We start from the raw sequence: 23,160 nt of genomic DNA, 5'->3' as shown, positions 1-23,160 counted from the left end.
GTAGACCGATAAGTTTATTATTAGCTGCTTTGCCAAAACAACACATGCATTAAAAGTAAGCTGTCGTTTCAACTGACATCGAACACAATCAAGTCACCGAGTTAGAACTACAGACATGTGACGCTTAAAAGAGTCTTCCTAATTCATCTAATAGTACTTGACCTGTTTTCATTCAACTGAAATACCCATTCCCCTTTTTCGAAAAAGAATCCAAACTAACATGATGAAACACAGAAGGAACGGCTTTTAACAACATTTATGACTCAACAGGTCGCTTGCGTCGCTGTACGTAAACGTGATTTGGAATAAAGGCTGCGAAAGGTGAATGCTCGCCTAACAGGCTTGATGTTTGCTGGTCGATGTGAATGCGTTATATATTGTGTGTAAAAAATGTTTGTTTGTCTGTCTGTCTGTAAAAAAAATTCCATTTCACACGGCAGAAATTAATATGTAAAGCGCGGAGAGCACAGTTAATTGTGGTTCGCGCTATATAAGCTCACCATAATAATAATAAATAATGATAATAATAAACTGGCGTCAATGGGTTTATTCTAGCATCCGCCGTCGTTGGCATGATATGCACACCTAACGCCTATCGAGTTTACTCTGGTTGTAATAATATCGTTTGGCTCCGACGACACTTTATCACGTCCTTCAAATGTAGAAGAAATCTGGCGTTACCGTGCAGATTTGTCTTCGTGCTGGAGACGGATAAAGGGACACAACCTCGCGCGATACACTCTTTAGTTATAAGAAGTTATTTTCCTTGACGCTTGCAAAAAAATAGTTCCCGATTCCGGACATCAAATGTCATATTCTAGAAAGTAGTTCGTGCCGATCGACTTTGCTTATTCAACTCTTGAAACACCGCAGGTAAGTGAATGTCTCCCATCGTCGTTTTTCTTGACCTGTATCCCGACTCCGTACTTTCAAATGTTCAAAACATCCGTCTGGCGCCAAGGGAGGCAAATCATATGATAAAAAGAAGTAAACTGTCAATATTCAATGAAGCATAATTATCTTTAAAATCAGACACGATCCAGACTATATATCTTTTCTTTTAAATAGTTTTAAAATGTGTGTTTTTAAAAAAAAAATCAAAAGTTATGGTAGCCCCTAAAAAATGAAAGTTTAAGGCCTAAAAAAAATAGGTGTGGTTACGGTAACCCGACCTGCGCTATTTTTAGGGGCCGACCCTATAACTTTTTATTACATTTGTCCAAAAAAAATAACAACAACAAAAAACAAGAAAACGAGTGCAGAAAACGCAATGAAAGCGAAAGCGCTCGAGTCGTCATGCAGACGACAGACGATGCAAGGGAAATAACTCCTTCTACTAAAAAGACCCAACAGACGGTTCCCATGACAAAAATGGCGGCATCTTCTTCGGTTGCGAGTGCTACACGCTTGGTTGCTCTGCTATTAAGAAAAAAAAGTTTAAAAAAAACGTGATTGCCTACCTTCCTACCCTATTTTTTTGGCTATGTTACCTTAACCACACCTATTTATTTTTGTTTGCCTAATGGAACGATGTCACTGAACGCCATGTGGCCTAATGTTATACATTTGCTCATGTTATAAATGTGCATTATATGATCTCAGAGTATGGTTGCTCATCAACAGCGGAAAGTCGTAGGGGTGTTTCGTAGCCGCTTTGGCTGTAACTTGCAGTACTTATGTTATAAATCTGCAAGTCCCCGTCCTCACTGGTGCGCGGAGTGCCAGTGTATGTTGACTCTGTAGCGGAGGGGCTTTGTGGACTCGCCTCTTGTTGGACTCCCTGTTGACTGTGTGCTGGGAGAGTTTGGTGCCCGGGCACTGTGGGAGTCAGGTAACAATGATTCGAACTTCTGCCTCTGGTTGCTTGAGCGCTGGCTTGCCCTTGATGAACACACAGGGATATTGCCACACTCACACAGACAGGTCGAATTTACAAGACTGGAATCACACAGGCAGATAAGCGGGCGGGCGGATGGACGGACGGACGGACGGACGGACGGACGAACAGACAAACAATGAGACAGGAAAACATGTACACGCAGTGACATACGTAGTGACATACGTTGTGACACACACACACACACACACACACACACACACAGACACACGCACGTACTCACGCACGCACAAACAGACACACAGACATACATACAGACAAACAGACAGACAGAGAGACAGGCAGACAGACACACACACACACACACACACACCCTCACACACACACACACACGCAAACACCCCCCCCTCACACACACACACACACACTTGATGAAGAAGACGTTACCTTTATCAGGCTGACGCCTCTTCCGAATAACACAGAAGACGGCCACGATGGCGCACAGGGTGAGAACAAGGGCAAGCACTCCAACTGATGCCTTCCACGCAACGTCGGAATCTCCAGCTTCAGTTCGAAAAGAGTTAAAAGCCAGCTCATCATCAGCAACAGCAGCACCACTACCATCGTCATACATGTTATCATCAGTATCTCAACACTTGCCGTCTCGTCGACGTAGAGAGGTCATAACCAATTACTTTTTATTACTATGACTAACACACAAAAAACGTCATCATGAACAGCCGAGGAATAGAAGCAAACGTTACATTGTGTAAATGTTCTGTAACTTTACCTAACGTTAGGTTGTGTTACGTGACGTTAAGCTATGATTTGTTATGGTGTGTTACTTATTTCATGTCATATCATGTCATGTCAGGTTCTGTATATTTTCTAGTTGCATTAAAGGGATTATACCTAAGGGGAAAAAGGCCTTCAGATCGCTTTCAAAACTTCATCATAAGATTCTGCGTTACAAATAATGCTACTACACAGGAGGACTAACTTAACATTGCAAATTCAACAGTTTTGATAGCTGAGTTATTGTCGTAACAGACTCCAAGGAAAGAGCACTCTGTGATGGATGGATAATTTCCCTTGCTAAACCCAGACAAATATGAGGACATCATACACTTGCACCTATCACACTCGATAAAGACAGTGGCAAATCTATTCAAAATGTTCAGTGGTGTGCATGGTTGAGTGATACTTACGCGGCTGACAGCTAAGGCCGTTAGTTCCATCGTTGCACGTGCATGTGTGACCGTTGACATTGTCGATACAAACACCATAGTGACCGCACGGGTTGGTGGTACAATTGTCGATACCTAGACAAAAATATATTGCGCTTGTCCTTAGATTCTTTCTTTATTTGGTGTTTAACGTCGTTTTCAACCACGAAGGGTTATATCGCGACTAGTGTCCTTAGATGTGAACAGAAGAAGAAGAAGAAGAAGAAGAAGAAGAAGAAGAAGAAGAAGAAGAAGAAGAAGAAGAAGAAGAAGAAGAAGAAGAAGAAGAAGAAGAAGAAGAAGAAGAAGAAGAAGAAGAAGAAGAAGAAGAAGAAGAAGAAGCAGAAGAAGAAGAAGAAGAAGAAGAAGAAGAAGAAGAAGAAGAAGCAGAAGAAGAAGAAGAAGAAGAAGAAGAAGAAGAAGAAGAAGAAGAAGAAGAAGAACAACAACAACAACAACAACAACAACAACAACAACAACAACAACAATTATAATGTGTATACACTTTTAGAGAATGTTCAAGCAGTCTGTTTTACTACCTTTGATGCCATTATAAAACATAATCTGCAGTTTTTGTTTAAAGGCACAGTGCGACTCCCGTAAACCATCACAGATACTGTCAGGCTTTTACTCACAGTACAAACACCCTTCCATTTGAACGCTCACCAAACGGGAACATCCTAGGTGCCCTACGTAAAGAGCGAGCAATTTTCAAAGAATTAATTTTGCGGATTGTCTTCAGTAGACAATCGGACCGTGATGCATTTTGGCGCTAGACCTAACTTTTAAAATCTAAATAATAAATTGACAGCTTGTTACACAAACATTCTTAAATCATAACAGAATTCTTTTTTCATCAAGACAAGATCAGTACAATTCGAAGTTTAGAAAGTTTGAAAAAAGAAACGCCCGGAAGCAGGGTCCCGCAAGGTCGTGGTTCTCGTAGCAGACGACGGTTTATGCCTAGTGCCATTTCCTCTAAACAGTCAAAAGCCACCGCGAGAGTTCTTGTGAACCACAGCCGTTTCGTGCATAGTCAGAGGTACATAATAACGTGCTATAGCAGGTAAGCTCACAGCGAGTCGAATTCAAATTACTAACTGACGACTGCATTGTGAAATAGGGAAACTGGATCACACGGGTTCACGATGGCTCAGGGGTAGGATAAACCACGCAAAAATAAATTCTCCGAAAATTGCTCGCTCTTTACCTCGCACCTAGGAAGTTCTCAAGCGGTGAGTGTTTAAATGAAATGGTGTTTGTACTGTGTGTAAAAGCCTGACAGTGTCGGTTATGGTTTACGGGAAGCTGACTGTGACTTTAAGCTTGGCATATGCTAGATGGGGGCCGTTGCTTTTTAAGAAAAAAGTTGATAAACAAAATACAACTTACACCTTTGTATCTACTGTGGGTATGTGTCCAAGGGGAGGGCTGCTCTTACCCCGTGGACATCTGCGACTATGAGCCGAATCCTTTACATGGGAAAATTGTGCCTTTAAGGTCTAATAGTAATAATGTTGCATGGATACAAGACACACGAAATTGCCTCTAACTTCATAAAAAGAGACAGACCTTTAGTCTGCAGATTTGGCGTTCTAAAAAACAAACAAACTATTACTCACTTTTCCTTGTTCACTGTTTGCTCGGCACTAACTTCTTCTTCTTCTTCTTCTGCGTTCGTGGGCTGAAACTCCCACGCACACTCGTGTTTTTGCACGAGTGGAATTTTACGTGTTTGACCGTTTTTACCCCGCCATTTATGCAACCATACAGCCAGGATCTTTTCCGTGCGCACTTGGTCTTGTGCTTGCGTGTACACACGAAGGGGGATAAGCCACTAGCAGGTCTGCACATAAGTTGACCTGGGAGATCGGAAAAATCTCCACACTTAACCCACCAGGCCGCCGCGGCCGGGATTCGAACCCTCGACCTTCCGATTAAGACGTCTTACCACCACGCCACAGCGCGCGTCCTCGGCACTAACTAATGGGGGAAACATCGACTCCTGATGCCTTGTTTTACATGTTACACAGATCGAGACAGTAATTGTTCACTGCGAAGGACGAAGGAAGAACACTGACTGTCCGGATTTGTGTAACATGTCATACAGGGTCCCCACTGGTTTTTAGAAACAATATTCCATGACTTTTCCATGACTTTCCATGACTGATGAGCCTCAATAACATTATCCATGACTAGATCCACAGGTCGCCATTTCCGAACACGCACACTTTTTACGTCTTGTCACTGCCAGTTTAGACACTGGCTTGCTTTGCACTGAATTTGAGTCAGTTTCTACGCAGTGTCTCTTCGACAAGCAAGTCAAGCATTTGCTACGCAGTCAGATTATCGGAAATGTTTGCTGGTCCTGTCATTTCACTAAACTGGACCAGCCACTGTTTGTATCCATCTGCACTTGGGTAAATTCCGTTTTGTAACCGTCACTGTGACTTGATGAACTGTCTTTTTTTTTCCACCGCGATACACAGTTCATTGCGAAGATCTTCCTCGGTAATTGATCGTTCCAATTCCGCATACTTTTTGTTGTCAAGAAACAACTCGAAAGAAAGTTTCAAACTCATCATCCTCCATCTTGCTTGTCGAAGCGCTAAAGTACTTTATCGATGCAAAAACAAAAGAAGAAAACTTTGACGAAACCGACTCAAATGCAGCGCAGGCGACACGACGAAATAACGGAAGGAAGTGAGCCTCGCTTTGGCTCAAGTGCAAATACGAACGAGAAGTTGGTCATACGAACAAGCCTTTTGTGCTGGCGGCGCAAATCGGGGAATGGCTGGGCAACGAAAATCGCCGCTGGCGTGCTAAAGGTTAATTTTTTTTCTTTCTTATTTTTGTTAAATTCCATGACTTTCCATGACTTGAATTGAAATTCCATGACTTTCCAGGCCTGGAAAATTAAAAATCAAATTTCATGACTTTCCAGGTTTTCCATGACCTGTACGAACCCTGGTCATATTTTGGTCCAAAATACAAATAACTTACAGTTATGCTATCTCAGAATGTCCAAAATGGTAAGGGAATACTCACTGGGACACGCCACACCAGCATCGTCACGATGTGAACAGCTTACTTGCTTGAAAGGAGAGGTTTTCGGGCAACTTAGAATGTCGGTCTCCCTTCCTACACACTGAAGAGCCGTCAGGTAGATAGGGCCACTGCCCGCATTGAAGGTAGCTGATCTGTAAGCGGTAGCTCCAGATCTGCACAGAATCAGAATACATTTATAATTTTGTGACTTTTTTGTTGTTGTGTCGTCACATGCGAACAAAAAACACAACACAAAGACGGTTGTGCAAATCTCCAAAACAATGAACACTTGTGAATTTGGGATCTCAAATCTGTCACCTAGCAAATGCTTGCAGAATTTACTACTGTCAGGGGCAAAAATGTGGGACCAATCAAAGACATGGAAAACTTACGGTCTGCAAAACATAGCCGTATCATTTGATTCAGTGACTTTTAAAATACTGATGTTAAGCTATCCCTGGCAAGGGGTCTCACCCACCTTAAGGCGATTTGAGAAAGGTTTTGTTTTGCAGGAAGAATCCATTTGAGGTCTTAAGTTGTTGTCTTATTCAATACTTCAAAGCAAAATGACTGTGTACTTCTGGATGCGAAAAGAACTTTTCAAACGTCAGCCAGCTTTTCTTCCTTAAGAAGGACAATCAATCCGTAGAAAACGGGGGCCCGGTAGCTCAGTTGGTAGATCACTAGACTTGTGATCCTAGTGTCGCAGGTTCGAATCCCGGCCGGGATGAACACGGGTCAACTTTATGTGCAGACCCATAGACGGTATCCATGTTCCACCCCCGTGTAACCACGTAAAAGGCCTCGGTCATTCTACCATAAATGCAGGTGGCTGATTACCCCTAAACACGCACACACTTGGATAGCGCGACTCAGTTGATGCTAGCTTTCCGCTGGGAGGAAGCGATCCAAATTTCCCAGCGATGGGATCATAAAGTAATGAACATTAAATGAAAATGGAAAATGAAAAGAAAAGCGTGAGTTATCAAATGGCTCAAATTCTCAGGGTAAAGAATTTGTTCCAAGAAGGCCTTCCACACGATTTATTACACTGACTTCGATACTCATTGTTTACCCAAGTAAGTCAAGACAATGAACGACAGACAAGTAAATAGAAACAACTCTTGTCGGCCTGAAAAGCTTACGGATCATAACCCAGCTGACGACAGACAACTCGGGCATCTTGATCGTCCCAGGCGCTGTCACAGATGGTGCCCCATGTTCCGTTGACCAACAGTTCCACCCGTCCTTCATAGGACTGGCTGCCGTCCACCAAACGTATGTCTTCAAGGACGGGCTCTGTGTTGAGTAAAACGGTTAAAGAGGTCATGAATATTTAGAAGAAAAAAACTTCAAATGATCAGGACTTACCAACCAAGATGTGTTGTTTTCCTTTTTCGTATATATAAAATGCGGTCATTACGTGAAACAGTGAAAGTATACTAAAAATGAATTCGCAGACATAAACTCTGTTTCTTTCTCTCTATCCTTGTCACACTGCTCCTCCATTATTCTCTTTCTCTTCCTCTGCCGCTCTCTCTCTCTCTCCCTCTCTCTTTCTCTCTCTCTCTCTCTCTCTCTCTCTCTCTCTCTCTCTCTCTCTCTCTCTCTCTCTCTCTCTCTCTCTCAATGCCTCACACTCTTTCTTTTTATGTCTATACCTCGACATACTGTATCAAATGACAATGGAAGAAATGCATTCATCCTTTTAATTTAGGGTGTTGTCCATTCTAATAGTAATGACCGAAGTCTAGTGTCATGTACACTGGACTTCTTGTTTCTGGCATACTGCGGAAAGCCATGTTCTCAATAAAACATGGTAAATCAAATATGTAGCGATTAGACTTTAGGAACTCCAGCAATAACAGCAAAAGCATATGCATTTGAGGCTACACAATAAACATTTAAATCGAGCTATTTAGTGTGCCAACAAAGTTTGCAAGCAGAGTACTTAACACTCACTGATACACGACACGCCAGCATCCCTGTTGTGCAAACAGCTGGTTTGACGAAATGGTTTCGACTTTGGACATTCAAAAATACTGCGCTCTCTTCCACCACAGTTCAAGTCCATCAGATAAACAGGACCATTGCCTGGTTGAAAGAAAGCTGAGCTGTAGGCAGTGGCTCCCGACCTGCACAAAGTGTGACGAGCCACGAAATCAAGTTACAAAATCATGACGAGCTTACCTTCGTAAGTGAGGTCTAGTTGTGGTTTAATCGACCACCATGTAGAGGTGAAATGGATTAGGTGACAGCGTCTGCACCTGACAAAAATCGCAGGGTCAATGATGATTTCCCGCGTTCGCACTCACGTGATCCAATTCCTCTCGGAATTGTGAGAGATAAAAGCTGATTTTTCAGGTCGTGGTGATGATTACTATTTTATAGCTCAAAGACATGTGCTCTCCAGTAAACGATAGTACACAGCCTGTTTTTCCTGCTGCCAAGTGTACATAGAACGTCTAATAAAACAAAGCTTATCACCAAAACCTTGTTAATTCCGTCTTCAAAGTGTGTATGATTCAGAATGATGATTAATTTTGTATTGATCTGGGAGACGTTAGAACAAGGTAAGGGTCAAAATCAAAGTCAGGAAATGCCACAGCGCTCTCTCTCCTCTTTTTGAGTCCTTGAATTCATAATAAAGCATAGACAAACTCAAAACAATGTCATGTGATCAATAACAATAGCCCAAAAATCAATGAGACTACGAATGTCAACAAACAAGAAAAAACGTAATATTTTGTGTTTTGTGACTCTGCGTTTATGATGCGTTGCAGTTGAAGTGCATTAAAAATAAAGAAACGAGACGAAGTGAGAAAACTTTTGCATATTCCAAGTGAAATGAATGTTGGGTTCAGCAAAAACAATTCTTTAAGCAATGTGAATATATCCCCCAGGTGTTTAAAGGTGCTGCCTATTCTTTCTTTGAGCATTACAAATATTGCTTTTATGAGATAACAAAATGTTTTCGCTGTGAATAATCATGCAACTGTTAGATTCTCTTGATATGTTGTACTAGTTAAAGCATACGTAATCTGCCTAAAACAGCTACACTTTTGCAATTCTTTGAAAGCCCGAAAATAACTATGATAATTGTCACGTTTCAATATATCACTCAAGGTGATTATGAACCGGTTAATTACTACTAATTAACTAACCACACCACGATCCACTCTCGCAGTCATACAATTAAATAGAGTCAACAAAAGTATAAGTTTCAGACGCCTGTTTATGTATAAACTCTCCACCTCCCTCGAGCCTTCACTCAAAATATGTTCCTTTTACGTTCTCAACACGTAAAAAAACCAGTGTTCACTGACAAAATGCCAGTAGTATGTAGAAAATTATAGTAACACGCTGAACCCGTGTAAATACAGTCAAATGAGAATGTTCTGTTCGAAAAGCTCTAGTTCGTGCAGGTGTCACACACCCCACGTTGTCACTACTCCAATGAAATCATAGATACGAAAAGACAACGGTGGTCAACGGGTGCGTACGACATGGTGCACTTAGCTTTATCTCTGCTGCTGCTGCTTAGCCGGTATGCTGGTTAGTCGGTTCGCTGGTTAGCCGGTCCGCTGGTTAGCCGGTTCGCTGGTTAGCCGGTCCGCTGGTTAGCCGGTCTCCTGGTTAGCGTAGCCTCAACAGTTCCCGCCAGAGTCAGCCGTGCAGATGTTACAGGAACACGAAACGAACGAATCGGATCGAACGAAGCGAAGGCTGCAAACAGAAAGCATCGGTGCACTAAACATGTCAGCTACCCCTCACCCACCACCTTAAAACATGTTATCTTTAAATATCTCATCGAGCACGTGGGCCTGCACAAAACGACTTTTTACAACACCAAAACAGTCATTTTCCGTCCTTCTCTCCCTATCTGCAAAAACCATATACAGATTAGTATTTTAGCGTCACAGAGAGTAAATTATGCGCTAACCTGGAAAGAACAACAGAGAGTATTTCATTCCACAACACAGACTCATCAACAGCGTTAAATAATGATTTATTACCTCAAAAGCCTATGATTGTACTCTCAATGGAAGCAAAGTCCGCTTCCTCCCTGGACCAGCCTCTGTTCGTCAACAGTGACCAAAACCGTCCAGAACCCCTTGTCGAATCCTTATGCGAAAGCCATCGCCGACGAAGGAAAATTGACGACTTGTCCTCAGCAAAATACGTGGCAGAGAGAAGAAATAACTCGTGGAAGTTCCCCTAGAGTGCCGAATATAATACTCGGTGAAAAACCATCATACTCTAGAAACTGTATTAGATCCTTCCCCTTCTGCCGCTGGGTGTCAAGTGTCCCGTACTCGTGTCTCTGTCAGACAACCTAGCCAAAATACACGTGACTGACCTTGTCACAAAACCAGTCCAGCTATACACAATTCTGCCTCCCCAAGCAGAAAAAAGACACGAGAAACTCAATCCCTGAAAATCCCGTGTGCGCTGTCAGCGAAAAACCGTCAGCCCTATGACAGCAGAAACCCCCACTGTGAAACTCGTGCACTACAAAACATCCGTGCTAGTTGAGCACTGTCAGCAAACTCTGCTGTAGCCCAATATCACGTACAGGCGCTTTCTATCATAACCGACCAAGAACAGGCACTCCACTGAGTGACACTTTCTTGGTCTCTGTCACCCGATCGTGACAATTATTGCTATAACAATGCACACAATTACTTAGATTAAGATAATTACCCCTAGTCTCATTACTCATAAAAAGTCATTACGCTACATGTAAAACTACGATAAGATTTATACTGTCAACAATTGGAACGACTTTTTCCGCAAAAATGCCCAATTCGTACACGTGTGTGTGTGACGTCACACATATTACACTTATTGTATTTCGTTGTAGAACTTATAATGACTTACGGTTCATAACCCAGTTGACGACAGACAACTTGGGCATCTCGTTCGTCCCAGTAGCCGACACGTGCACAGATGGTGCCCCATGTTCCGTTTACCAAAAGTTCCACCCGTCCTTCATAGGGCTGGCTGCCGTCCATCAAACGTATGTCTTCCAGCACGGGCTCTACATAGATGCACAGTAGTGTTAGTGATGTAGAAGACAGAAGCTGCAAACAGTTAGAACCAAGCGTTTTTTTTCTTCTGCACCGCAAAGATAAAACGTGGCGTTTAAGAACCTTAGCTCCTGAAAAATAAGATGTCCTAGCACGTTAGTATTTGGAGTAAAAATTAAATCTGTTGTCTCTCTGTCTCTCACTGTCTCTGTCCCCTCTCTCTCTCTCTGTCACCCCCACCCCCCCCCCCCCCGCTCGCTCTCTCTCCCTCTGTCACTCTTTCTCTCTCTCCTAACTGCACTGCCCACAATAAGTTAAGGACCAAAAATCCAAACACAACTTACGCAAACACCGATCAACCAAAAACATGGAACTTGTAATATGTTGTGGTCAAATCATTCAACAACAATCACGCCAAAGTGCATTGAATTCCATTCATAAACAATTGAGTTATTGTCTCTTAAGTGAAGGGGGGGTCAAAATCAAAAGTCGCAAGTCTTTGCAGATTGTCAATTCCAATGTTTCACCGGTTCCCAAAGTTCAATAATGGGTATAACCCCCACGATTCTGGCAGCACTCGTTGCAGCAATCCTTCATTGAGTGGACAATGTTTGCCAGATTAGCCTGGGGGATGGCCTGCCACTCTTCCTGAAGAAGAACGAGCAGCTGTTGGAGGTTTGCAGGTGGAGCATGATTATCGCGAACACGACGGCCCAACATGTCCCACGCATGCTCGATAGGGTTCATGTCGGGACTGTTGGCTGGCCAATCCATCCTGTTGATCTGTACCTGCTGCAGGAAGGCGTCCACAAGCCGTGCTCGATGTGGGGGAGCATTATCGTCCTGTAGCACTGCATGGGGCCCAATCTGACGCAGCATGGGCAGGACGTGGGGCCTGAGGATCTGGTCCTTGTAGACAAGGGCATTCAAGTTGCCCCGTACATGGTACAGTGGGGTCCTGTGGTGCTCGCTGATCCCAGCCCACACCATCACTGACCCTCCCCGGTAGGCTCTTCTCTCCCTCACGCATGCAGGGATCATGCGTTCTCCTGGACGCCTCCAGACCCTGGTCCTGCCATCATCATGCTCCAGACTGAATCGAGATTCATCGGAAAACAGTACCTGGGCCCACTGCTGTCGATTCCATCTCAAATGGCAGGTGGACCAGGCCAGTCTTGCCATCATGTGACGTGGCGTCAGTAAAACGCGGCCAAGTTGACGCCTTGCGTGCAGCGTCTGGTCATGAAGGCGGTTGCGGACGGTCTGCTCGTTGATGTCAGTGTTGGTTGCCACCCTAAGCCTTCGTCTGATGGTGCTGGCAATGGTCGTCCTGGTCTGCAACGCCTGGCGTGTGATGTAGTGGTCTTGACGTTGTGCGGTGCTTCGAGGGCGCCCAGACCGGGGTCTGGTTTCCACACTTCCAGTGGCCAGAAAGCGCTGCCGCAGCCTCACGATGACGGAATGGGAGCAGCCAAGTCTTGCAGCAATCTCTCGGAGCCGGATACCCTCTTGAACCCAGGCTAGAGCTCGTCCACGGTTGACAAGGTTCAGATGACGTCTTGGAGGCAGAGTTGTTTGGTGGCCTGCTGTGATTTTGCCTAGGCTTATAAAGCATTTCTGGTGACGACAGTTCACTCTCAGAGGACCAATGGTTCACGTGAAAAAGATTGATTGGGGCAAAATCACCTGTGCTGAGCTCTGCAGGAGGGTTACTTTCACGTGCGTTTTTCGCAATATTGCGGATTCTTTGCTCGCCTGCACAGAGACACAGGCAAAGTGTCATGTTACTCCTAACTAGAATTCTTGCGTCTTGCCTATTGTGGAAAACGCTGAAGGTATGTTTTTGAAGACAAATGAAAAACATAATCTTTGGCGACTGGAATTAATTAACATTACTCTCGCTTTAATGACTAATACAAATATATTCACGGCTTCAATAAACATTTCAATCGTGCCAGTGTATCTATCTATATATATATATATATACGACTAGTGTCTGTCTGTCTGTCTGTCTGTCTGTTCGCGATGCACGGCCAAAGTTCTCGGTGGATCTTTTTCAAATTTGGACACCGTATTGAGATACACCCCGGACACAACCTCATTGATGAGATATTTCAACACGTGCTCTCAGCGCGCAGCGCTGTGCGCGGAACCGATTTTTGTTTTTGTTTTTGTTGTTGTTGTCGGGATCCACTAGCAGTAACTCTTCCTTATCTTCTCCACTGTTTTCAGCCGCGATTATCTCCCTTGCTCCGTGTGGCGTCAATCCATATGCCCGTTACTACGTTACTATTTTTAGAAGGTCACTGCACGTTACTATTTTTAGGTCTCCAGTGTTTTGCGCGTTTATCTCCTTTCCTTCGTGCGCCGGCGAAGCCGGCGTACACCCGGCAAAGCCGGGTCCCAGGCGCAGCCTGGTATTCGGCTCTACGTCTTCCCGGCGAAGCCGGTACCCGGCGAAGCGGGTAATCATCTAGTCTATATATATATATATATATATATACGACTAGTGTCTGTGTGTCTGTGTGTCTGTGCGCGATGCACGGCCAAAGTTCTCGATGGATCTGCTTCAAATTTGGACACCGTATTCAGCTACACCCCGGACACAATATCATCGATGAGATATTTCAACACGTGCTCTCAGCGCGCAGCGTTGTGCGCGCTGAACCGATTTTGTTGCTGTTGTCGGGATCCACTACCAGTAACTCTTCCTTCCAGTGTTTTCCGCCGCGATTATCTCCCTTCCTCCGTGTGGCGTCAATCCATATTCCCCTTACTACGTTACTATTTTTAGAAGGTCACTGCACGTTACTATTTTTAGAAGGTCTCCAGTGTTTTGCGCGTTTCCTCCTTTCCTTCGTGCGCCGGCGAAGCCGGCGTCCGGGTCCCAGGCGCAGCCTGGTATTCGGCTCTTCTTCTTCCCGGCGAAGCCGGTATCCGGCGAAGCGGGTAATCATCTGGTATATAATACATAGAACGGGCACCTTTCTTTGTCAGTGTGCCAACAAAGTTTGCAAGCAAAATGTAGAACACTCACTGATACACGACACGCCGGCATCCTCGCTGTGCTTACAGCCGGTTTGACGAAATGGATACGACTTTGGACATTCAAAAATGCTGCGCTCTCTTCCTCCACAGTTCATATACGTCAGGTAAACAGGATCATAGCCTTGTTGGAAGAAAGCTGTGCTGTAGGCAGTGGCTTCAGACCTGCACGCAGTTTAACGAGCCATGAGTTCAAGGCGGAGTTTTTCTGCGTATGATCATTGTTATCATTTTCAATGCTCAAAGATATATAAGAATGTGACAAATTAAAGGCAACAGATATTTGTTTGTTTTGTTGCTATTGACGTTAAACCGAAGATACCACTATTGGCAAACCAGTTTAACAACACAAATATTAATGCTACTGTTGATGCGAATTAGCTTTTATTCATACGAGTTATATTGGCTTACGGATTATAACCCAGCTGACGACAGACAACTTGGGCATCTTGATCGTCCCATCCGTCGTCACAGATGGTGCCCCATGTTCCGTTGACCAACAGTTCCACCCGTCCTTCATAGGGCTGGCTGCCGTCCACCAAACGTATGTCTTCCAGTACTGGCTCTGTGTTAAATAAATGTATGTTGTTTTCTTCATCGCAAATGTAGAATGTCGATATTAAGAGCATAAATTTGAGGGAAAAATGAGCTGCACGTTGTTTGTTGTATTCTATATGGAATTCTCTCTCTCTCTCTCTCTCTCTCTCTCTCTCTCTCTCTCTCTCTCTCTCTCTCTCTCTCTCTCTCTCTCTCTCTCTCTCTCTCTCTCTCCCTCTCCCTCTCTGTCTCTCTCTCTCTCTCTCTCACTCTGTTTTTATCATTCTTTGCCACTGAATTAATGACTATATAAACATGACATTGGCAGGAGTGTGTAAATATTCTTTACATTTAGGGTGTTGCCCTTTAAAATGCCCGAATAATATTGCCATGTTTATTACAATTCTTGTGTTTGAATGATGGCCACTAACGCTCAGTGTCCACATGTATTCAAAAAACATTTTTCCAATCTAATCTGTGGTAGGGTTACTTCAATAAACTAAAACAATTGTAATTGGAAACCATTTTTACTCTGATCTACTGAGCCGTTTGATTCGAGCTGGTATTGTCAGTGTGTCAAGTTAGCTTGTCTTCTTCTCTTCTTCTCGTTCGCTAAGTCAGCTTGTAACACCCCGTATATTCAAGGCTATATGCGCCGCCGTACCGCCAAGCGATTGTTGTGTGGTTTCCAACGCGCGGAGGCAATCTTATTCCGACTCAGACGTTGCTGCGGTGTGCTACCACACAGTTTTGACATGAATTTTTGCACAACACTAGACCGTTTTGAATGATGATATTTCCCATATCAATGCAGGACACATCAATGAACATAATAGTTTGGCTTGTCAGTCCATGTATCGACAAAAAGGCGCGGCGTGTAGGATTGGATGACAGTGGGCGAATATGCTTGAGTGAGGACAGATCAACAGCAAATCGGTTCGTATCTTCGTTTACGTGTATATTTCTCGTTGAAAACTACGCATATACCAAATACAAACCTTACTCATTCCCATAACCATACATTTAAGATGTACGTGGTTTCAAAGAGACACATTTTTGTTTGAATGTGGGACACATGCCTTGAAGTTGGCGACAACGCTTTGTTTACACCTGGCGTCAGCGCGCTCTCGGTAGTCGAATACACGGCGTATTAGCTTTCACAGAACACTCACTGATACACGACACGCCAGCATCCTCGCTGTGCGAACAGCCGGTTTGACGAAATGGATACGACTTTGGACATTCAAAAATACTGCGCTCTCTTCCTCCACAGTTTATATGCGTCAAATAAACAGGATCATAGCCTTGTTGGAAGAAAGCTGAGCTGTAGGCAGTGGCTCCTGACCTGCAAAAAGCGTTAGGAACATGGACACTCAAGCGGATTTTTCACATATAAATGCAGAACAGTTAACAAACCACAGACATTCAGTTAGAGATCCTAAAATACCACTATCTTTGAGCTAGTTTGACAACCAAAATAACAATGACACCGCTGATGTGTAGACATTCGTTAGATGTATAGTCTGTTAGATAGCTGTCAAGCATTCTCCTCGCAATAATAAACAAAATAATTCCAAACACGTGAAATTGAAATTAATCAACGAGTGAATTTCTTGAAACATATTATTACATGACTGAGTTTAATTTTGTGACAGCAGTGACCCTGAACTTTGATAGAACGCATTTAAACCTTGTGGACAAACAAGTATCATGGAGGAAAGTAAGCATGATTGGTTTGACTGATCTACCGCAAACGTTTCCAAAACAATACAATCAAATGCGAAAAACCTTCAACTTAAGACTTCAACCGACGGTGAACCAAACAAAACAACATGTGATGGTCAGTAGATGCTGTAAAGTGACCGTTTTCCATTGTTGACACTAGCAAAATCCCAGCTGGGACATGCAAGTCTGAAGCGGCTCGATCAGGCTTTCGCAGGAAGTTCACTAAACTGTCAACAATGTCAGCAGCAGAATAACTGAGGTTAACAACTTTTGTTTAAAAAAAATATTGTTTTTGGATTATTGATGTAAACACCGTTTGTCAGAATGAAAGACTTACGGGTCGTAACCCAGTTGACGACAGACAACTTGGGCATCTTGATCGCCCCATCCGTCGTCACAGATGGTGCCCCATGTTCCGTTGACCAACAGTTCCACCCGTCCCTCATAGGGCTGGCTGCCGTCCACCAAGCGTATGTCTTCCAGCACGGGCTCTGTGTTGAAAACAAAAGTGTGAAAGATATTGGATACGTAGAAATTAACTGAGCAAACCGTGTTTTCTTTTTTTTGGAAAGATAAAACGTGTCTGTTAAGACCCTCAACTCGAGAACAAATTCTACTCGCAATATGTTAGTTGGGATTCATTTGAAATCTGCTCTCTCTCTCTTCTCCCCCCCCCTCCCTCTCTCTCTCTCTCTGCTGATAAAATATTATTATCATCTATTTGATTATATATAATGAAATTGGTAGAAGACGCTTCGATGATAAGTTGACGGGCATTTGATTTGCCGAAATATGTGCCATATTCATTTCAATTCTTGTGTTTGATATATTGCAACAAGTGGTAAATATAGGTATTCAGGAACACGTTGCAAATCGACTCTTTGGCAAGTGGACTTAAACAACTGACGCAATAATGAGCTGGTATGTTATCGAATATCCACGTTCCAACGTGTCAACTGAGCCTGCAAGCTTGCACAGAACACTCACTGATACACGACACGCCAGCACCCTTGTTGTGAGAACAGCCATACATTTAAGATGTACGTGGTTTCAAAGAGACACATTTTGTTTTGAATGTGGGACATATGCCGTGAAGTTGGCGACAACACTTTGTTTACACCTGGCGTCAGCGCGCTCTCGGTAGTCGAATATATAAGCTTTCACTAGAACACTCACTGATACACGACACGCCAGCATCCTCGCTGTGCTTACAGCCGGTTTGACGAAATGGATACGTTTTTGGACATTCAAAAATACTGCGCTCTCTTCCTCCACAGTTCATATACGTCAGATAAACAGGACCATAGCCTTGTTGAAAGAAAGCTGAGCTGTAGGCAGTGGCTTCAGACCTGCAAAAAGGTTCATGAATCATGACCTACATAGAGAATACTATATGGCTTGCCGTGTCGTACCAGATTTACATGATTTGCTATTTTAAATATTGAAATGCGAGCGTAAACGAGAACATAGAAACAGAGAACAACAAAGAAAAAAACCCATTAAAATGTTAACTTTTACGTAATTCATAAAGACAAATGTTTTATGTATTTTTGAAAGCTTGAGGGACAGTTATAGGGTACTTTAAGCAAGCTTCGTAATGCATGACTGAAACCTTTCTTTATCTTCCTTTTTCATCTATTTGTTGAAAGTGGTCCATATGAAACAAGAGGCGAAGCCTTCAAGGCTCACGTAAGAAATCGACAAACAGTAACACAAACTCAATCACTCCGTCACACACACACACACACACACACACACACACACACACACACACACACACACACACACACACACACACACACACAGTGACACACACACACAGTAAGCATAGGTGAAACTGTGCAAGAAAGCGAGACCCTGGATCTGCCAAGTAGTCTCGGCCCGCTCACAATAACAATGACCGAGACTTTCAGTAATTCCTTTGCGTGACGTCTAACCCTCTTACGTCATAATGTGACGTCTTCAAATAGTTTCTATCACACACGTCAAACACTTTTGACCGAGACTGACGTAATCCATAGACTCGGAAATGTTAAAGTTTCTATCACACACACACACACACACACACACACACACACACACACACACACACGCACGCACGCACAGACAGACAAAGTTTATCATCGCATAGGCTACACTTACGTAAGCCAAAAACGGAGATTTTGCTATTGTTTTATTTTATTTTAGTGTTTGCGCTAGAGAGACGAGGCCAGCACTGCTAAATGTAACAATTACAATCTTAGCTGTCATATCGCAATTCATTGTGTTAACATGCAGCTGCGTCTGTGGACAGAAAAACAAATCCGTTTTAAAGGTCCTTGTCTACATTTTTATACCAAAATCGCCATTTGACCATTAAAATGCAGAGTCTATTATCTACAAATATCAACAATACACCCCCTTTCGATCAGGAAAGACGAAGCCAGTGTAGCCGTTTGAAAATTCGTTGTAGTATTCCAGCGTAGTACTCATAGTAGGATATCCTTATTTGGAAAATGCCAAGCGCAAAATTCCTCTCAAATCCCGTGCATTTCGTGCGTTTAAAAAAAGCGTGGACAGCGCTCCAGTGTCAAACTGTTGCTGCACTTGTTTGGGCGTGGCTATAAGCATAGTGACATAAATTTGATTGGTCAGTATTTTTAGGCAAAGCACATGTTCTCAGCAAACAGAAAACAAAATATTGGAAGCGTGAGTCACGCTACCCAAAAATAACATCTTTTTTTACATATATTTTTTTTCTATAACTTTTTTCCCCATGGTTCATTCATCATCTGACATAACTTTTTAGCGAAATCTAACCATAAGATTATTGAAAAAAAGCAAAAATGTAGACGACCACCTTTAAGCGTCACATTTTGAGTGAATTAAGTGTTACAAAGTGAAAAAGCCCAACGATATGTTATTGTTCTTGCGACAGCACCTGCTTTGTCGTGTGCAAGTTATCCAGAGAGAATAATTATGGCAAACGATTTTTTAAGCGCTCTAGCACCGTTAGTTTGTCAGAACATGAGATGGTTCATATTATGAGCCGGTTCATTTTTACGGACCTTTCACCTACACAAATCTCAAATCTTCAGTGTGGAATTGTTGTGCCAAGACGACTAGGCCTTCCACAGAGTTGAACACTGACTGCAATAGCATTGGATAATAGAGTGAATGAAATGAAATGAAATAAAATTAAAATAAATGAATGTTTAACCAGGTAGGGGAAAGGCTCCTAATATGGACCGGCTCCTAATATGGACCGGCTCCTAATATGGACCACCTCCTGTTCTGACAAACTAACGGCACTAGAGCGCTCAAAACAATTTCATTCGCTGTATTCACCCTCTCTGGATAACTTGCACATGTTAAAACAGTTGGAGAAACACAAACCTCAAAATCGTTAGGCTTTTTCTCTTTTTTTCACTTTTGGCAGCGTTCACTCTAAATTTCCCGCCTAAAACGGACTCGTCTCTGTCCACAGCCAACGCTTTTATCACACAACCATTGCTATATATGACAGCTAAGACCGTATTTGTTACATTTTAGCAGTGTTGACCCCGAGTTTCTACTGCAAACAAAAAATAATAGCAAAATCGCAAAGTATGTGTGAGTCCCCTAATATGGACCACCTTCAACAAATCGAAGAAAATAAAAGCTAAAGGCTATTTTCATTCATTTATTGAGAAGCTTGCTGAAAATAACCTAATTTAAAAAAAATATAACAATAGTCTTCTTTTCGTGGAAGTTGATAATTTCACTTATTTTCACTCTGTTTTTGATAAGCTTCTTTGCTTTCCTGGTATGTTTCAAACAATGCTCTCATCAACCTGAACAAGATAAATCTAAAGCATAAGTTGTATCGTGTTATGTTGAAGTATTGGGGGCTTTTTACAGTGATTCGTGAAGGCCGCTTCACTGGTCCATATTAGGCGCCCAGGCTCCTAATATGGACCATTTGTGAATGTTTCTGTATTTAATTTTTGCTGAATGTCTATCAAAACTATTTCACTCTAATTCGGCCCAACGGTTAACCTAAAAGAGAAGGACTGCCAAACACAAAATAAAACTTCTTCGCAAGAAAACAAGCTAGTTATCAGCATGAAACAAAAAGGAGTCCATATTAGGAGTCCTTCCCCTAAGTCAACAAGATGAACGACAGAAAACAAATAGAAACGATGACTGTGTGGCTTACGGATCATAACCCAGCTGACGACAGACAACTTGGGCATCTGGATCGCCCCATTGGTCGTCACAGATGGTGCCCCATGTTCCGTTGACCAACAGTTCCACCCGTCCTTCATAGGGCTGGCTGCCGTCCACCAAGCGAATGTCTTCCAGCACTGGCTCTGGGTTGGTTAAAACGACGAAAGTGATAATCAACATGGGTGAATTAACCACAAACGGCTAGAAAATATAAAACATGGCTATTCAGATCTTAAAAAAGTTGACATGCATGTTGTTAGTTGGCATTTCCAACAAATTCCCTCTGTTTCTCTGTCTGTCTGTCTGTCTGTCTGTCTGTCTGTTTGTCTGTCTGTCTGTCTGTCTGTCTCTCTCTCTCTCTCTATAAGTGCGCGCGTGTGTGTGTCTCTCGCTCTCTTTGACCCCCCCCCCCCTCCCTTAACCCCCTCTCTTGGCTGATTGTATACAAAATCATCGGTAGAAAAGTATTTACTGATTGATGCCCCAAAAAGGAGAGTTTTATTTTTTTTAAGTTGCGGCGCTATTTTCCTGTAGGCTGGAATTTCGCTTTGATGTGCCTATATTGCTTTGATGTGCCAATGCGCCTGCGGATTTTTTTCTCGCGAAACGGACAAAGGGAAATAACGGCCTTTTGTTTTTTTTGTTACCGAGCAGACGTAGTCCCTTGTGAATGTTTCCAAACTAAATCGGAAATGATAAGATTTGTGAGCAACTTCGATACGTGCAAAGACATGAGCAGTGGTCTAAAGGAGAAGATTTAGAGTATTTTGTTTTTAAAAGGGATAGAATTTTAGAGATAGAATTGTTGGTGCGCAGCATTGGACACTACAAAAAGACAGTTCATATAAGTCGGTATTCTCAAGTACCTGGAAGAGAAAGTACACACTTTCTATGTTACTGTGGTCTGCACAGGCACCAGACCTTACTCCCGTTGATACTGTGGTCTGCACAGGCACCAGACCTTACTCCCGTTGATACTGTGGCCAGTGCTCAAGAACACAGTGAAAAGCGCATGTTTCGGTTCTGCACCAAAAAAGACCTCTGTGTCCCTTTTATTTCTCGTTTTATTATTGTACAGTCGAACCTGCCCTGGAGACCACCTGTTCATAAAGACCACTTGCCCATTAAGACCACCCCAAAGGATCCCCGACGGTTTTTACGACCGTATAAATCACCTGTCTAAAGAGACCACCTGTCTAAAGAGACCACTTTTCCTCAGTCCCTTGGGTGGTCTCTTTAGACAGGTTCGATTGTATCACGTTTAACTGAATAAAACCTTGTTTAAACCAAAAAAGACCTCGAGGAGCAGTGACAGAAATGTTGCTTGTTGCATGGCTTCAACTGCCGTTGTGGAACATAAGACAACTGTTTCGTTCCACGGCGTATGTGGGTGGTGTTGAGTCAGAAGAAACACCTATCACGATACACAAGGTGCTGACAGTAAATTAAAGGTAAGTTGATGATAAATGTTGTTTAACGCCCTCACGGTTAAACCATTAGGGGCATGTTCCCGGGTGTTACCCCGACTTAAGATGATTTAGAGAAGAAAAAATAATGATAAATAAATAAAGGGGCCGCCACAAAGGAGGTTTAGCTGCCGTGCTCGAGCTCCCAGCCACCAAGGCACCAGAGCCAGAGGTTGGTGTCAAGTAGTAATGGAGTTGGTTTAGAGACCCGGCTGGGCTGGGGGCCCGGTAGCTGAGTTGATAGAGCACTGGACTTGTGATCGGAAGGTCGCAGGTTCGAATTCGGGCCGTGACGGACACGGGCCAACTTTATGTGCAGACCCAGAGACGGATGCCATGTTCCACCCCCGTGTCACCACAATGGCAAGTAAAAGATCTCGGTCATTCTGCCATAAGTGCACGCATGCACTTGTGTATCTCGTCAAAAGCTATGAGTGCGTAAAACTCGCATCATATAACCCATATCTTGTCCGCGAAATATTTAGCCTGTAGGACATAAAGCATTCTCTGTTTCCTTTCCGGCTGGGTCATTGTGTGTCAGCGCTATAGTTATTAATGCTGTTGCTCAAGGAGATGTTGGTTATTTGGGGCACTGGGCCATGATTGGTCGGGGTAGAGTAAAGGTAAGTTTAGTACTTGACTTTATATGAACCGAACACACCTCTCGACGCCATCTTGAACACAACTCTTTTCTTTTGTTATGGCAGGGGTCTGTAGTTACAATGTTTAAGACATTGTCCATTCGAATGGACAAAGACTTGTGTCGTGTATATAACACCTCTTGTGTTATACGTATTGTGAAAACCACGTCCCAACTGCGCTTGAAGGCAAAATAAAAGGAACTCACTGATACACGACACGCCAGCATCCTCGTTGTGGGAACATTTGTTTTGACGAAATGGATTCGACTTTGGACATTCGAGAATGCTGCGCTCTGTTCCTCCACAGTTCATATACGTCAGATAAACAGGACCATAGCCTGGTTGGAAGAAAGCTGAGCTGTAGGCAGTGGCTTCAGACCTGCAAAAGGTTTCATAAACCAAGACTTGACCAGTCAT

General features: G+C 43.2%; 1 protein-coding gene across 1 annotated transcript; it reads right to left on the bottom strand.

Moving 5' to 3' along the window:
• Positions 1-1,551: 1,551 nt before the first annotated feature.
• On the bottom strand, positions 1,552-23,160 carry LOC138948362 (CD5 antigen-like). Its single transcript, XM_070319896.1, has 8 exons — positions 22,950-23,160; positions 20,626-20,779; positions 8,074-8,246; positions 7,257-7,410; positions 6,112-6,284; positions 3,046-3,159; positions 2,285-2,401; positions 1,552-1,881 (listed from the first exon to the last, which is right to left on the bottom strand). Exons 1-8 carry the CDS (start codon positions 23,158-23,160, stop codon positions 1,589-1,591), a joined length of 1,389 nt encoding a protein of 462 aa, XP_070175997.1. The 3' UTR covers positions 1,552-1,588.

Source organism: Littorina saxatilis, linkage group LG15 (genome assembly GCF_037325665.1).
Source record: "Littorina saxatilis isolate snail1 linkage group LG15, US_GU_Lsax_2.0, whole genome shotgun sequence".
NCBI lineage: Eukaryota > Metazoa > Mollusca > Gastropoda > Littorinimorpha > Littorinidae > Littorina > Littorina saxatilis.
This window is presented reverse-complemented; position numbering and strand designations above follow the sequence as displayed.

Excerpts from the sequence above, each read along its gene's own strand:
- LOC138948362 (XM_070319896.1), bottom strand. The coding sequence starts at position 23,160 with ATGACTGGTCAAGTCTTGGTTTATGAAACCTTTTGCAGGTCTGAAGCC. Across the intron at positions 2,402-3,045 it reads CGGCCTTAGCTGTCAGCCGC|CTGGAGATTCCGACGTTGCG; the intron begins GTAAGTATCACT and ends TTCGAACTGAAG. Across the intron at positions 1,882-2,284 it reads GAGGCGTCAGCCTGATAAAG|GGCAAGCCAGCGCTCAAGCA; the intron begins GTAACGTCTTCT and ends GTGTTCATCAAG.